This window comes from Cydia pomonella, chromosome 6 (genome assembly GCF_033807575.1).
Source record: "Cydia pomonella isolate Wapato2018A chromosome 6, ilCydPomo1, whole genome shotgun sequence".
Lineage (NCBI taxonomy): Eukaryota > Metazoa > Arthropoda > Insecta > Lepidoptera > Tortricidae > Cydia > Cydia pomonella.
This window is the reverse complement of record NC_084708.1, coordinates 17940255-17959053: the sequence shown is the minus strand read 5'-3', so window position 1 is coordinate 17959053 and position 18799 is coordinate 17940255. Positions and strand designations below refer to the sequence as shown.

General features: G+C 36.5%; 1 protein-coding gene across 4 annotated transcripts in view; it reads left to right on the top strand.

Moving 5' to 3' along the window:
* LOC133519171 (voltage-dependent calcium channel subunit alpha-2/delta-3) overlaps positions 1-18799 on the top strand; it is a 112090-nt gene that overhangs the window by 69351 nt on the left and 23940 nt on the right. For all 4 annotated transcript variants that reach the window (XM_061853132.1, XM_061853134.1, XM_061853133.1 and 1 more), the window contains exon 4: positions 18174-18393. In XM_061853132.1, the coding sequence (XP_061709116.1) occupies positions 18174-18393 (220 nt within the window). The remainder of the gene's footprint in view (positions 1-18173; positions 18394-18799) is intronic.

Here is an 18799-nt window from a genome sequence, read left to right as displayed (position 1 = left end):
TTTTTTATATATAGTATTTACTTAACCTGTAACATTTCAATATTATATTTATATCATGTATGTATGTGTGTCTTATATTTACAGTTTGTATGTATGTTTGTATTTATGTGATATATATGTAGTTTATAAGTATGTAAGTTTGCTTTTTTTTTAATACATTGACTTTTTTTTTCTCTCTCTGCACTAATTGTAAGTGTCTCTGTTGGGCCCTATGGTTGACTGGTAGAGAATGCCATTTGGCATTAAGTCCGCCATTTGTATATTGTTGTATATATTTTGTGAAATAAAGTTTAAATAAAATAAATAACATGTATTAAGTACTGTTACTGTGACACATTCGTAACCAGACATAGGAATCCGTGGGGCAAAATTGTTTGACAAGTAGGGAGTTCCTGTATCGATAAACTCGACTATCGATGCTAGTTCTATATACTAGTGATCACTCAAGGGTTTGCTTGTAAAAATACGTTTTTATTAAGAGTAAAAATAATAATGAAATAATAACTCAATGTACTCTTCTTCGTTTTTAAGACAAATATAATAATATATAAATAATTTAGCCTATATACGTCCCACTGCTGGGCACAGGCCTCCTCTCATGCGCGAGAGGGCTCGGGCTATAGTCCCCACGCTAGCCCAATGCGGATTGGGAACTTCACATACACCTTTGAACTTCTTCGCAGATGTATGCAGGTTTCCTCACGATGTTTTCTTTCACCGAAAAGCTAGCGGTGGTGGCCGAGTGGATATGACGTCCGACTTTCAATCCAGAGATCGTGGGTTCAAATCCTAGCTCGCACCAATGAGTTTTTCGGAACTTATGTACGAAATATCATCTGATATTTACCACTAGCTTTAAGACAAGACAAGACAATTTTATAATTTTACAAGTCAAACAATTTTGCCCCACGGATCCCTATGTCTCTTCGTAACTCTACATTAAGTTGCTTATTATGTTATGCTTATCGATATTATAAACATTTACTACTACTACTTCGCTACTTAAGCTACTTCGTTTACTGACTTTTCAAAAACACTTTAAGTACTTTTAATTTTGAAAGCTAGATAGTTTGATTACTAAGGCTACTTAAAATTAGCATTAAATACTTAATACTTACTTGGTGAAATCGAAGAGTAAAGAGAATTATATATTAGTTATAGGTACTTCAAAATAACATAATCTAATCTTGAAATAAGTATATTTAATTGATTTATTTGGCTACTGTTTAATAATGTTCTAGTTAAACTACATTAAACGTTATATAACCGGTAGAAGTAGTATTACTTCATACATTCATACTACATTAACTAAAGTGCCGATTCAGTGAGTTGAAATACTCTCAGCGCCGCGCGGAACTCGTCCGAGCGCCCGCAGCTCTCTCGTCCAATGGGTTCATTACAATATTTTAGCCACTACTCAAGTACTCACTTAGATCTAAGTTTATGTGGACACTTAATTCGACAGTTTGTAATTTAATGTGGTCTTAAGCCGCATATTACTAACTGCAAAACGATCGGTCCAATGTTTCTCCGTTTCTCTCGAATGTTAGGCGATTAGCAAGTTTTACTATTAAACCCAAAGTCTTATTGAATAGTCTTAAGTTGCCTTAATAAATAATGAGGTACGAGTATATTCGTAAGTATTGATTTAGAATACTCAGTCATAGTCAGTATCATAGTACCTATTTTTTTTTTCAATGTGGAGCACAAACCCGTGAACGATTTCTGTCTCATTGGGGAAACATACTATTACGGTCTACGGCGTAGTACATGGCGACGCGCTTGGTATCGAATGGATGGAACAATATATTCAAGCTATCGTAGTACAATGTTTGAGTAAACCACTGAGGCGCGCTCGAGTGCATCTAAGCCAACCAAACTTGCTGATTGAGGCGGAAGGACCGGTAGGTATAATATTTTTGTCACTGACTTTTTTAATAAAGAATACTAAGTATAAATGCTTGATGTGAGAATGGGAATGGGACCTGAACGTAGTAACGTAGCGACACTACGATAAGTGTCAGCCATTGAAACTATTGAAAGCGGTATTTTTTTGCGCTATTTGGTACGGAATAACGTTCTCAAATTATTAAAATTATAACTAAGAAGTTGCATGTTCGTAAACCATGCATGCATATACTTTATTCATATTAGACGAGAGTTTTATACCCTTCACCTATATCAGCAGGAGAGAAGCCCTGCCGGCGAGGGTCGGAAACAGAGGTCGACAACCTTTGCTCTCGTATATAATAGCATTTTAGTGACCGTCGGCGTCGCCTCTAGGGTTTATTAACGATGGAGGAATCACGTGTAACACGGATTTTATGCAAAAAAATTGCACATGGCTGCTAGAGAGCCAAATCTAATATTGGTCTCACTTTTACAATAAATGAATTGAATTGAATTTTAACGTTAAAAATAAATGTGTGTAGTACCAAGTTACCAACATAGTTAATAACTCCAAATTGCTTAGAGCAAGCTCTCATTTGGTAGTAATGATTATGACTCATGTTCTCTGTTCCTGTTTAGTAAAAACTTATTTAAACCATTTTTAATTATTTGCAATATTATAATGGAACTTAGAATTACGAGTATGCTTCCAAAAAGTGTTTTAATGGAAATTGATAGCAAAGGAAATAAAAAAAAACTTTCCAGTAAGTAGTTCATGCATCATGGCGTTTTTCACATTCGATGTGCTTTTTTACAGATACAAGTTAATTCTCGCATTTTACACCACACTAGCTGTCAGTGTCTAAATCGTTCGCGCGGGGACACTGTCGCAGTCACATTGATGCTCATCGTTGTCATTACAGAGCCTAGTATTCCTATCTATTCGAAAGCGCCGGCGGTTCGACTTCTATAGCTATCCAATGTAACTTGACGGCCAGACCCGTAACAACTAAACGTAATGGAGATCACACGAATCCTGATTTGACTGAGTCTTCGACTCGCCGATGCTCCGGCGAACAATTGCAATGACATCCCGAGTCTTACTGACAGGTGTGCAAAATGCACGCCGCAGCGCCCCGCAACCACTCCGCTAATGCCAGGTGTACCGATGTCGCACGTTATGAGAGATTTACTTAGTAGGTACCTACTTTGACAGTAATGTCGAGCAAAAGTTTAGTAACCTACTCGCAAAATAAAGTTTTCGTTTTATCTGTGCGGAAACATGAAAAATTCGAATAAAGCGAATTTTTCGTAGTAAATTTTGTGTGATAACATAATTTGAGTTTATCTAAAACAGGATTAATAGTACATACTCTAATGAATACCTTTGGACTTTTTAGGCTTATGGTATAAAAAAATATTAAGGAACTGAAATGGGGTTGTATGTATTTCTCTTTACGTGGTTTAATAAAAGTATTAAAATTATGCGCGTCGTGTAAACTGAAAAAAATATGCAAATATTCGCTCGCTTGGGTTGTACCGCTGAATAAAAGAATATCCACTGGCATAAAGGTACTATCATCCCTTATGTATCTTGGTAGAATTACAATACATTGATATTCGAATAGACGATACAGAAAAAGGGCGGACTAAAGAATGTGGTCAGATTAGAAATAGGGAATTTGTGGAACGTTTAATGCCTTGAAATGGCCTGAGACCTAAATTCTCTTAGAATGTAAATGACTTCCGCAAGGCTTAGTATGAAATGGATAAACAACACTGACTGACGGTTTGTTAAAAAAATCTTAACACAGGTTTGATCGACAAATTACATTAAATGATGATCAAGCTTATTTTATTGACTGACGTTTGTTTTAAAGTATTATTCTCAATCCCTTGCTGAATTCCTTCTAATGGATGGGTGTTGTTGAAGAAAATAATATATTATATATAAACAATATCGAGCTTGCGCTACTTACAGAACCTCAGCATCATATAAATTTTAGTTGGTTTAATTTGAATGTAATTTTATAAGGAATGATTTTGTAAAATAAATTATTTGAATTGAATTGAATATAATTTCGGAGAATCAGGCGGTGTGTACTTGTAGCCTAAAGGCCACATCACGCTTCGTCCATTTCAAGTTTCAGTTTATAACAGTTGCAGGTAAAATTCATAGTATGACTAACGGCCCGATTCGAAGAATGATTAAGACACGTTTAAGATCATGAAAAGATCTTTAAAAGATCGATAACTTAATGACATGTCAAAATTGACATTTATTTCGATTCCACTGTGATTCCAATAATATCTATCTTCGATATTTCTAACGTCAAAGTGACATTGGTTGCCCGAATCGAACTGCTTCTGTCAACGATATCTAAATGAGAACTTATCTAAACCAGATCTTATCGTTATCGTATCTTATTCCTCGAATCGGGCCATCACAACAGCTTAAACATAACTAATTAACAGTTTCATGTTAACATAGTCTCAAATTAACAGTCGTCGACTGATCTACACAAATGTAATTATCAAAATATTTAGTCAGGCAAAGCCTCGGAGCAACGACAGCGCGAGTACGGCAAGTAGTGTAATCGCATTACTCGGTTGGCGGAGCCACAGTGCATCATGTCCCGCGACCGCAGCCCGTTGCGTCGGAACCGACGCGACGCTCATACTGTTACTCTAATTTCACTTGATCAATTTTTGCAGACACATATTCTCATTTATCCTTCTTTTAACTCGAGTTGTATTTCCATTTCATTCAATACGAGTACTACTATTCGGAAGAAATTTGTAATAAGTACATATTTATAGGTACATATTGTTTATCATTTGAAAGAAAGAAAGAAAGAAAATACATTTATTTATGACAAAACAGACACGGATGACAAAAACATGTTGACAATACAATGCATTAACATTTAGCGCAAAATGCCATAAAAGGGTCACAACTCAGCAGCTGTTCTTCCGTTGTTTTTTTTATACTTGTGTTTTGGTTTTTAAAATTCAAGTCTGCGATTAGTTACAGCTATCCCGCAGAATAATAGACGCAACCTTTATTATTCTTTCAGGCTTTGTAAAAATAAATTTTTAATGTATTTTCCAGTTCAAGAGCTCCTTTGAGACAAATAAAAATAAATAAATTTTATAGGGACATTCTTACAAAAATGGACTAAGTCCCACGGTAAGCTCAAGTAGGCTTGTCATTTAAAACATCAAACGGATTGCAGTGTCCAACCAAGAAAGTGGTCAAATAATCACCAAGTAGGTCTGACTGTACTACTTAGCAAACTCCCGGAATAACTCTTTGAAGTGCGAACTTGCACGCGACAGCCCAGCAAAGTAATAGAGGTCTTCGCGACCGGGGACTTAGTAAGGATATTATACAAAGCCTATTAACTTTTGACGTAAGTGCTGAGCGCAGTGCAGGGCGTTATTTTTAGGATGCTGGAAATTGAATATGGAGAATGTTTTATGTAGGTAGTCTACGTAGGAACCTACTGTAACTGAAATTCTATTTAAGAATTTAAGTATATTTAAGGATTAAAATTCAATATATTCAGTATTTGGAAAAAGTAAGCATTGGTTATTACTTATGTCATGATTTTTTAGTAATTGCACCAAATAGTGTATGCAAATATGAATTTTACTTGGCAACATCCTTAAAATACCTAAATTTAATATCAGGGTGATGGGTAATGTTTAATGACTTCCCTGGCAATACTTGAGTTAGCAAGTGGCAGGGGTAAGCGGAAGCTAAAGAGAGTGGAGTACAGACTCGTACACTTGGATTGGGGACGTCAAAGAGACGACATCTTGATGGTAACAGGTTGAGCAAAGTTAAAGAGGCATCTCCATTTTATACTTACCTAGAGCAATTAGATATATTTATTATGTTAAAACGCACTACTGAGCCAAAAATACTGCCGTTTGTTCATATTGAACGGATTTTCGACAAGTTTTATCCTTTTGCCTTATACTTTTATAAACTTTGGTCTGACTGTCAATATAAATGGGCCAGTTTTAAATCTTAACTTGAGCATCAGAAAATGCATACTATATAGTATTTTTCTTAAAGTATATATATTTCTCAGTCGAGATCCAGGCAAGTTCATAAAAAAAACTTAAGGCCTAAATTAAGACTCCGTACTCTGTCCGCTTTAAATTTTTTTCGAGCTCGAGAGTATTTTCCTTTTAACACTGATTTAAACTTTCACGATTTTTACATATTATTAATTCATAGAGACGGGACTTATTCGCGTATTATATACATTGTGCAACGAGGGGGGTAAGTGAAATTCTGGATAAGAGTGGTAATTAAATACCCGAGTTTGCAATATTGTTACCCCCGGAGTTACAATGTTTTTCATCACACTGGCGAAGAAAAAAATATATTTTTAGCGAAATAATACTTAAATACGGTGACATATCAAACATTCGTCCGCCATTTTGTAATTTTTTGACAGGTTAGGCATCGAAGGCATATATTCGGCATTCAGCCACGATTGAAAATTATGTAAAAATATTTTAAACAACTGTTAATCACATTAAATAATTCTAAATATAAAGAAAATATTAAATTATAAACGTCAGTATATTAAAAGTAAAACTGATGTATGCTACTTGGTTTGTATGAATAAGTGACATAATAAAAAAAACTATAACTCCCTAGGGAGTCATAGAGGGAGTGATATTAACTTGAACATTTTGCGCACTAGGGATGTTACTCTTTCGATACACAACACTAACGATATTCGATTATTCGACTGTCGATATTCGTTTTGCTTGCATATACTAATGACTAGATTCCATGTGGATGAGATCCCCAAATCGAACGACAAACGAATATGTACAGTCGAAAAATCAATTTCCGTATCTCGTTTTTAGGGCATGAAATAATTATCATTGATTTTGTTGATTAAACGTTAAATTTATTTTGAAAATGATTACTAGGATTTTTTTTTAGGTTATACGACATTTAATTAATACATAATAAAGATTAGTTTTCTTTAGTTCGCCGCGAACCCACAAATATGAACAAAAACTATTCATTAAAAACAAAAACAACACTCGTACATTGTTATGTATAAAATAGTAAATATAGTTCTGTTCAGAGTGTTTAACCACTTTGAACAGAACTACTTATATAAAAGCTGCCCAAATATAATGAAACAATGGTAGTTTGTCCATAAAGATTAAAACAAAAAACATTTCCACTTATTAAACACAGAAAGATACTTAAATTAATTATTTGATTTTATGAGTATAATTTAATTTTGTTTAATTCCTAAAAACATCATCAAAATATAATTTAAAATATAAACATGTTTTTTTTTCTATTTGAATAATAATGAATTTATTTCAAATAGTTTGTTGTCTTAGATACTTAACTATTTCCATGCCAGGAAAATCCTATATCCATGGATAGAGATATTACGGTGCGCGGACTTATTTTCAAATTATTATAGGTGATACGTATCTATGAAATATTTATGAATGTGTGTAGTCTGATAGGAATATTGAATTTACCAAAGAACATTTGTCATAAAATATTTTATTGTACCTATTCCAAAATTCCATGGAGATTAAGACAAAAATGCTCGTTTGGTGAAATTGACCCTAAGGCAGTGTCTTACCTGAGCGAATAACTCGCGAACGCGAAGCAGCGCGGCGCGGCGCGGGTGAATTCAATCCTTTGATACCTATGGAAGTGTCCTACGTGGGCGATCTCCGAATGTCGTTGGGCCGCCGCGCCGCGCCGCGTCGCATTCGCGAGTCATCGCCCACGTAAGCCACCACGTTATACTGTCAACGTACTAGAAACATAGATCTGTCTACCTATGTAATAATTATTTATTTTCAACAGATTTCCAAAAATGTGGAAGTACTGTTTTTTAATGTTCCCATACTTCCCGTAACACTTTTAAAGAAGGCCTATCCAATGATATCCTAAAATTTAAATGTTGAAGAGAAGAGTAGAAAAATATTCCCAATGCTCGTGTAGAGAAAGTACCTGTTTTTTTATATTCTACGTGTTAGTGTGATTTATATTCAACTATTTTATATATCACTATAGGTAAAAAGTGGCTGTGACATAATCGGACAGACAGACGGACATGACGAATCTATAAGGGTTCCGTTTTTTGCCATTTGGCTACGGAACCCTAAAAATGGTCACTGAGCTATGCCAAGGATAGACAGAAGTACTTAGATGGATGAAGGGCGGACATGACGAAACTATTTGTTGACTACGAATTCTCAGAGGGAGGTGTAAAGTAACTAAAGCTAATAGACACCGTGAAAAACTACATACTGGTAACTTTTACACGTGGCAAATTATCTTAAACCCACGACACATTGAGTGGCAGTGAGTCGAAATCATATTCACCGAAAGCCGCGCGATTATCTGAGCAGTTTATCTCGTTTTTTGCCGCATTCCTCCTCCGGCAGCGTCAAATGCGGGGCTCCATTGCTCACGTACTCCCTCTATTCGTGATAAAGACGAAATTTTATTTTCGCGCACCTTGCACCCTATATTTTTCCCTGTGCTTGCGTGCTTATTTAGGCGGGCTATACGTGCCTTGTAATAATGTCAATAGGTATAATTGTTTGAGAACCTTCACGACAAAGTAGCGGAGCAATGGTTCATGGCGTTTCAATAACCCTTTTTTTACAATAGTCGTATTTTTTTCTTCCGTTGTAGGATCTTTGATTTGACTTGTTGTGAATTCACACCTTGTAAAATTTGCGGTATCATAATCAGTAGATTGGTAATGGTAGCCCTTCAAAGCACAGAATTTTGCTCGACAATAAAGTTGAAAAATCGTGGGGATTGCTCGCTGCGGGCGAGTCCTTGAGAAAAAACGACGCTAACATTTCGCACTTAATGAAACTGTAGCAGAAACAAAATAAAGCAGCGCCGCATTTACGGAACACGGTATTGTTCAAGAACGTCCTTTCATCGCGCGTCTTTATGGAGGAGATCGCAATGGAACAAATTTTTAAATACTCGTAGTTGCAGATCTTGAAATTATAATTTTATGTCAACACACATATGTGACATAAGGAGATAACAACTTTTCCAAGAACGAGATAACCGTTAAGTGTATAAAAACGGACGAAGACATAGTTAAACCTGAGGCTTATGTATACGATTCCCACCGACCGGCTGGAGTTAGGGCTCGCCGGAGCGCATTTTCAATGTGCCTATACATTATGTATGGCAGAAGCGACGGAATCCGTCCGTAACCGTCCGTGTCCGCGGGGATCCGACCGGTTTGCGGTCGTAGGTACAAATTTAATAAAAAAAATTAAGTCATTAATTGTCGCAAAAAAAAATTGTACATACAGCAACGGATAAGCAAAAAAGCACAATATGGACAATAGGGTTAATAAGAAATGCGCTCCGATTCCGCCCGTTCCGTTCCGAGGATTCGTACATTATGCTACTCGTACCTATCCAGTGCTATCAGAGAAATTCGTTATTAATACCATGAATATACAGGTCGTAAAATAAAGGGCGGATCCATTTAAGGGCATATTCAGAGTATCGTGTTCTGATTAGGAAAAAAGAAAAAAAATGAAGCAAAAAAAATTTGGCCTTTGTATGGAGGGGAGGGTTGGCCGATTTGGACGACCTGCCCAATAAAAAAATATTTTCGCCTCAAATTTTTTTTTCTAATCAAAGAGGTAGAGTTTGATGAGACTACTAGAGTAGCAATTTAATGAATAATAATAAAAATAATAAGAAACAGTTATTTATTATTATCATTTATTTACCTATCATTTCTGCCTATACCTGCCCTGCCTGTGCTCATCATTTCATTCGACGACCGGTTTGGCCTAGTGGGTAGTGACCCTGCCTACGAAGCTGATGGTCCCGGGTTCAAATCCTGGTAAGGGCATTTATTCGTGTGATGAGCATGGATATTTGTTTCTGAGTCATGGGTGTTTTCTATGTATTTAAGTATTTATAAATATTTATATATTATATATATCGTTGTCTAAGTTAAGTACCCTCAACACAAGCCTTATTGAGCTTACTGTGGGACTTAGTCAATTTGTGTAATAATATCCTATAATATTTATTTATTTATTTATTATTTAATCAGAACCCGATGCGGCTTATGCCCTTAACGGATCCCCACTATTTTTGTTGTTTTAAACATTGCTGAGTATGATACAAGTGCCAGATACCTGCAATGCTATCGAAGAAACCCCTTTATTTGGAAGGTCGGGTGTCGCGGGCGGCGCGGCGCCCCGCCCGCTGTGGAGTGCAAGTTTTAATTACTTCGCCTCTACTTTTCGCGTAAAGCCCGCTCTTCCAATGGGGCTATTTCGTCTCACAACTAAAAACACCTCATTTATAAACGTGTCCTGTAGGGAGCTTTTTATTTAAGACAAAACTTCAGAGAATAAATATACCTATGGCTGGAAGAAGGGGATTGTTAAATCAGTCTGTCAGTTTGCTTTGTTTCTATTTTTATGATTCTTTTTTATGTATTTTTTACCCTGACTATAAATTCTCGCCACTGTAAGAATTCTTGTCCGTTTTAAATATAAATGGCTGTATTCAGAGAGCCTGCAAAATGTGTTGCTAATTACTCAGAAGTTTGAAATTAACGTGGCGAGGACATTCGCACAGATAAGACGGCAGTTTACATAATGGTATTGCGAGCATGACTAAAGTGCTTCCAAAGTAATATTGCTTATCAAACATAAGGTAGCTACAAAGTGCTTGCGTCTTGTTGAAGTGCTTTTAAACTGAAATAACAACTTTATAATTAGATATATGTAGGTATTCTAATACTTACGGCCCGATTAGAAGAATGATTTACGGCCCCATTCGAAGAATGAGTGATACGATAACGATAAATGTTATTTTGACGTTAGAAATATCGGAGATAGATCTTATTGGGATCACAGCGGAATCGAAATAAACTTCTTATGGCCCGATTCAAAGAATGATTAAGACACGTTTAAGACCTTGGAAAGATCTTTAAAAGATTGATGACTAAACGACATGTCAAAATAAACGTATATTTCGATTCCGCTGTGATCCCAATAAGATCTATCTACGATACTCATATTTCTAACGTCAAAGTGACGTTGGTTGCCCGAATCCAGCTGCTTCTGTCAATTATACGACATATAAACGTTATCTAAATGAGAACTTATCTAAACCAGAACTTATCGTTATCGTTTTTCATTCTTCGAATCAGGCCGTAAGTATTATTTTAAGTAAATGATAGCTTGACAATAACGAAATTAAACATTCATTAACATATGGTGCTACTTTACCACACTAGTGCGATAATTAGCACATTACGTAACATGTGAGAATAGGCAATTCGCAACTCGTATCGATTTTAATTTATTTCCACTCGTTGCGAATTTCCTATTTTTCGCACAAATTTTAAACACTTTGGTTTTATGCTTAATGCCGCTCTGGTAGTAAAAAGGGAAAATTTCGATAACAACATATTCTATCTATGTGATGTTGAAATTAAGACAGATTATTCACTCCTTTTATTAAGTGTAATTTTAGAATTAATTTCAACCTTGTTGAAGTTGCATTGTTACCCACAAATTTCCTAAATGACACTCTAAATAAAACTTAGGGCATCGTGGAATGATTATTGATTACATAAACTAAAGTACAAAACAAAAACCTTACTTTGGCAATCTTCAACGTAATTATAAAATGTACCTAAGCGAAAGACACGTGAATAGCGTTTTGGCAAGTGGACAAGGTCGTTCGTTAAGGTGTTCTATACCTCGTGCTAGCAGGGCTGTGCCGCATCACGGCTTGCGGGGCTGGGAGCTACCTACTGCAGGCAATCAGCTAGAGATCGTTAGGCTCACGCGAGCGATTCTGCTATTTTGCTGCGATGCCACCAGCAGGTCTGTATCTTAAGCGGTTATTTACGCGATTTTATGGATTGAAAGGACTTACGATTAATTTGTGGCTTTCCACTACAAAAGGGTCCTTATGCTTAGTGTGCAATAAGGTCTTGCAGAAATTTTGATTGGAAAGTCCTTATTGCACATGAAGCATAAGGACCCTTCTCTAATGGAATTGGAAAGCCACATTTAAACTCAAATTCAAATGATTACTGCTACATTCTACTAAAAGTAGTTTAAATGTATATTGAATTATAACAATTTTTTACGAGTTAAGTGTTAAAATTAACAAACCACTTATTCCGCTGCATTCTTACCAACTACACGGGGTGTTTTTTCATCCCTTAGCCAAGTGAAGTGAATGTATATATATTGGCCATACTAAATAACTTTTACCCTGGGATCAACCCCGAAGGCTAAGAGCGTTTTCACATTGTCCGATCCGATATCGGATATAGGTTATCGAATGTAGGATCCTACATACGATATCGGATCGCACAATGTGAAAACGCTCTAAGAGTTGAAAAAAATCCCTGCACAAAAAGCAACTAAATAGAGGTGCTATAACCTTTTCGTCGCCACGTCAATGAAGTAATAATGTGTCATCAACGCCACGTCAAAAACTGCACGCATACAAACCTGACCAAAATCACGACTTGATAATTATGAAGTCGTGGCCCCATAGGGCACGAAATGTACTGACTTTATATCAAGTCAATGACGGCGAAAAAATTAAAATAATTACCTATGAAGTATTAATAAATAATTGAGATAACTGATAAAAATGATGAATAAACCGAACCACAAAGTTGTTAGTTCTGAAGAACTGGCGCGAAATCACTGTGTAAAATTACATAATTACAATATGTTAATTACAATATGCTTTGGAAGAAAATGGAGGAGGCAGGTATACCGAATGACTGTACAGATTTGCTAAAGTTTTGGTACCAAAATCAAACAAACCAGGTCAGGTGGGCCAAGTCACTATCTTCTGAGTACAGGCTTGAATGTGGTGTAAGACAGGGGGGCCTTACGTCTCCGAAACTGTTCAACTTTTATATGAACGACTTGATAGGCGAACTTAGCAGCATGCATGCGGGATGCTATATTGAAAACACTTGTGTTAACAATATAAGCTACGCAGATGACATGGTGCTGCTAAGTCCGTCTATCGGGGCCCTTAGACAGTTAGTGGCCAAGTGTGAGAAGTATGCAGCCGCACATGGACTCGTATACAACGCCGCCAAGAGTGAAGTGATGGTCTTTAAGGCGGGTAAAATAAAACCATATTTTGTACCTCCAGTGTCGCTTGGCGGGGTTGTACTTAGAGTAGTGGATCGCTTCAAATACTTGGGCCACATTATAACTAATGATCTGTGTGATGATAGTGATATCGAGAGGGAGCGAAGGGCGTTGTCGGTTAGGAGTAATATGCTAGCTCGAAGATTCGCTAGATGCTCCGTGGAAGTAAAAATAACTCTATTCAAAGCATATAGCCAGTCTTTTTACTCTAGCGGTCTTTGGGTTCGGTATACGAAACGAGCCTACAACGCCCTTCGCATTCAATACAACAACGCTTTCAGAATGCTGTTGAGACTTCCAAAATGGTGCAGTGCATCAGGAATGTTCGCCCAAGCGCACACGGACGATTTTCACGCGATAATGCGTAAAAAAATCACGTCGCTAATGGGTCGCGTAAGGGAAAGTCGAAACAGCATTCTGAAGGTGATTGCGGACAGATTTAGCTGCCCCATAATGTGGCATTGGATGGAGCAGGTCAGATCTACTTTGACCTATGTCAAGTAGGTCTGATTGGCATAGTATAACCTTTGTTAATAATATAGGTTTTAAGTTAATTTTACTAACCATATATGGACTTCTGGGTCTGAAATAAAGATATATTTATTTATTTATTATTATTAAAATGAACAGTGTGTATGTATATAGGTGATCACCTGATACCTTATAAAACATTGCCGCAAACAAAAGAAAAATCTGACAATCACTTTGTAAATTGCAATAATACTACCTGCATTTATGTCCGTGCAAGTCGGCTAAAGAGAAAGGGGAATAAAAAGTAGCAAGCGCTGGGAAATTCCCGAACAAAACACTTACATCTCGCCCCAGACGTCAGGCAGACTATTGTTAGCTCCCACACCACCCACACGTCTCGGAAATATGGATTCACGCGTTTGAAGAAACACTCAGCCCACAGAGAGGAATATTAAACATGCTGCCTGGATCATAAAACATCCTGTTAAAAGATATTTACATAGCCAAGGAAGTAATACTTATTTTTCACCACACCAGCCTGCGTAACCAACATGTCAATATTTAACGCTCCGTAGCGAACAAAACGCAACTGCCACTGTCGCACTAATATGGAAGAGTGATAACGATTGGCATATTGGCAACACGGGCAGCTCATAAAGACTCTCTTTGTTCTTCAAAAACTGCCGAAAAAACAGAATCTTATCCATGGGAGTGGCAAATTTTGATAAAAATTAACAGGAAATATTGAATTGTTTCCTCATTTTAGCTGGTTGAATTGGCTTTTATGGGCATGATTTTGAATGATAAATATTTAATAGCGTTCATTTGGATTTGATTTGCAATGTTTTACAATTATCCTAGCGTTATGGTGTTGAAATTTTTTGTGCAAGTCTCTGTAGCAAGATTATTTATGATATTTTGCTTCTTCTGGTACGGGATATTAGCACGAGGAGTTAAATAACGACTTTACCTTCTTGTAAAACAAATAACTATTAGAATCATTCCGAACGCTTGGTATGATCCTATTGAGCGCTTGGTATATCCATGGTATTGTCAATTACTCTTAAATAACATTTCTCAACAAATCAATTACAAAACTATCTCTCAATCTGAATAATTAAGTAGTAACATAGGCATACTTCAAGACGACAGAGAAGAAAGTTCCTAAGCAAAGGCTTTTGAGATGTAATGCTGTGTGATAGGTACAATACCTACCTATATAGCGTAGAGTCACCCTGCCGCAGGCACTCTGCACTTCACTCAAGACAACACTTCACTTGCCAAACACTTCTCACGACGACGCCAGCAAATCGTTGCTTCGGAACTAAATTGCATTTACTAGCTTTGCAAATCAGGTCATCGTGATTTGTAAATAAAGTTTTTCTAACAGTAGGTACCTAAATTACACATATTAAAGTACATGCAGAGAGAGTTAATAATGCAGACATTCAAGAATGAAAATAAAACCCTTGCTAATCCTTACTATTTACCCTTCAACCGCTGAACCGATTCACATGAAATGTGGTAGGTATGGAGATAATTTGACACCCGAGAAAGGACAGGGTAGATTTTATCAATCATCATCCCACGCAGATGAAGTTGCGGGCAGAAGCTAGTATGAGTATATTTGCAAAAGGAATGTTGAACTCAGTTATATATTTTTTTATATGTTAAATCGTAAAAACCAGAAAATTCAACCTGCTGTAGTTAGGACCACTGAGTCCGTTATCGAATAGCCTCGGATCAAAGGGTTGCCAAATGTCGATACTACGTGACCTGGCCAACCTTCGCTTATCTATTTTGCGAGCTTCTTTCAAGGTCAAACAAAACAATTATTTTGTCTGATTCAGATCGCCTCGAATAAATCGCTAAGGGTTAAACAGTTAATAGAAATAATAACAAAACCCCGCTTTGTTAATATGCCTATTCTAATTTGTGTTATCTTACCCTCGTTATTTGAGCGCCTAACATCGAATCCATTGCTGAGTCATAATACTCAGTAATCGTGAAAGTCATTTCTGACACAAACATGAAAACAGAAAGGTAGCTGAAGCATGAACTGCGATTAAATGTTCAAAGAGCGCCCATCAAGACGCGGCTGCCGGGTAGCCATTTGTCATTTTTCATCGGTTACTAATGCGCTAAGCCATAGAGAAATAAGTAAGCATAGAGTGCTATACATCAGCTTCCTTACCAAAACGCTTAATATTTTCGTAGTCAACATCAAGCGTCAATGATAAATGTCGCGAGTGAAAATTTTCGTTTGTAATATTAGAAACAGGAGTTGAAAATAGAGTTCCGATTAATCCGGTTATAATATTAGCAGAAAATTGTAGAGTATTAGGCTTCGTTCTTCACGATATCTATTGTCAAGTAGCAGTACTGATAAATCCGCTACTTGATGCTAAATAGATGTCGACTACGAAAATAATAAGCATTTTGGTAAGAAAACTGATGTATGAAGTGAGCACTCTATGCTTACTTATTTTTCTATGGCTAAGGCTAATGATCGATATGGACTCGACTAATTGCCGACAATTGTCTGAGCCTTTTATCTGTCCACTCTTTGTGCTTCCACCCTCTCGTTTAGTCAACCCATCGATCCGCTGTCGATTCAACCCTACTGCAACCCTTATATAGTGGCGGGCAAGTTTCTGAAAGGTAAAAGCAATAACGCCAATTGAAAAGGGGAAAAGATTGCGGTTTAAAATGCCTTACTATGAGAAACTTAAGCTATTCTAATTTTCTCGAGAATTGCGGTCCTTTCTTGAACCATTGTAGAGATTACAATGCAGTATTTATAATATCTACCTAAATATTTAATAAATGTGCTTAAATTTGTACGTGCCTTATGAAAACAGTCAAGGATTTAATTTTTGTTAGTGATTATTTATTTATTCATTTGAATATATGTACTTAGTATTAAATTTATAATTTAATTATTTCAATTTTCAATTACTTTCAGTTTATTTAATTACTTTATTTTCAATACAATACAAATCTTCTAATCAAACGGTCAAAGTTATTTTACTTTTATCTGGTACATTTTCATAGTTCACAATAGGTGCCTTATTTACAACTTTAATATACAAATCTTAATATTCAGATACCAACTAGATATACCGACTCACATGGACACATGAACAAATGAAATGTGGAGTGTAAATTACACAAATAACAATGTTCAAATTCCCTAGAGTCATATATATATATATATATATACATTTTCTAAATGAACCGCAGTCGTTTTTATTCTTGTCTTAAATTGTTCCGTAATTGTAATTTTTTGCTGTTCGTCATGCCTACTTAACTGTAAGTACCTACCTGGTTGACCGGGTAATTCGAAAAGTTCAAAAGTCAAAGGGAAAAGGGTTTGTGTAAGCTTTTTTGGTGTTCTTATATTTGTGTGTTTTTAATGTTTGAGCGTTTTATTTAATTGTTGTAAGTTCTATTGCTCTAAAGATGCTCAGGATATATCGTAATCGAAAATCGAATATAAGGTGAAGTAGGGGAAGTGAAGTCTAGTATTCTACAACACACTTAGACTCTAAGAGTGTTGTAGAATACTAATAATATTAGTAGTATATAAGCAGTTTTCGATATATTCAAGGTAGCACTTAGACGGCATGGCGCACTTCCCCTAGCTCACCTTAATCGGAATGAATTGGAACACTTTGAGGGTTAGTGCTAGAAAGCTGCAGTTTGGCATAGGTCTCTATCTCGTCAACAAAGTGGTAAAATAGAAATAGAAGGCCTGCACGTAAAGTGGAGTTTTTTTTTTCGCTTTCACCTTATGGAGTGGGGTGCACTTGGATAGATTTTTCAAATTGAATAGGGTTCTACTAAAACTATTTTTGATAAAGTAAATATTTATGGAAAAAAAATGTCAGGAGACACATTTTAACTTTTGAAGCACGAGTCCACAAAATAAGGAAAGATGATTCATGAAAATAAAGCTTAAAAGACTTCCAATAAAAACTATAGTTAACATCAGGGATCGGAACCGGTTTTTTGCAAAAACATCGAAATAACCATATATTTCGGTTTATTTTATACTCTAAATGTAGGACTCAGTTGTGTTTTCAGATAACGACTTCGTATTATTAGATTGCCTAATTAGAAATGAAGTAATTTACAAAGAACGAAAAAATACCGTTTTCGTTCCCATACAAAAAGTACCGGTTTCCGATCCCTGGTTAACATGATCGGAAGAAGTTTTGGAGTTTCGCAAAACGTCTTCCTGTGTTAGTAAAAAGACGAACCAAGTGTTGCAATGGTACTCCGTTTTGTATTTTATGTACGTATAATACAGGTCACTAATAGTTCGACAACCTGCTCTAGGTGGCCTATTGTAACGCACAGTTTTTACTACGGTTTTTTCTTCTAGTAAAATCAATAGCATTCATGATTCTGAATCAAACAACTTAAAATTTCTGAGAGTAGTATTTATGCCCAAAAATATGCCCTTTTATCCTTTATATTTTTTGTTTCATAGGTACTTTAATAAAAGGTAGTCCCAATATAAATTTGGTTAGGATCATTTGAAGATTCCGGCTAATACCTAATTTTGTAATTTAGCAGTAATTTATGTTTGCCCACAGCGTATTATGGACTCTGCGGAGGCGGCGGCGCTGTCGTCGGGCGGCGCGGACGGCCCGGGCGCGTACTACGACGCGCGATGGCTAAACGTGCACGCCGACGACGGCACACTGGCCGCGCGAGCACGCCGCCTCGTGCTCGCGCCCAGCCGACACTTCGACCACATCGCCGTTAACGCGAGCTACAGCGCAGTGCTGATGCCGCCCTACATCAACGTTGAAAGTAAGCAGCATTATTATTTACTAACACGACACTCACTGGCTCAACATGCAAGCAGAAACTCCCGGCGGCGTAGCGAACAATTTTATTCTTTCCTTCCTTCAAATTCTTTGATGTGCTCAGTAAAAAAGGATCTTGTTAACTTCAATAAAAATCTTTCCACGCGCCTCAGATAAGCGTGTTTTACTGTTGACTCAATTAAATAATATAAATAATACCTATACTTCTAAAAACAGTAAAAGGTAGCTGTTGCTATGATAAACATATTTACACAAAGCTTGACGTATATTTTATATTTACTGCCGGCATGCGGAGTTTCTTTGTACATATTGACTAGTATTATCTTTAAGCCGCTTCCGTAAAAGGTCAAGGGGTGAAATCCCCGAGACAAAGAAAAGAACGCGACCCT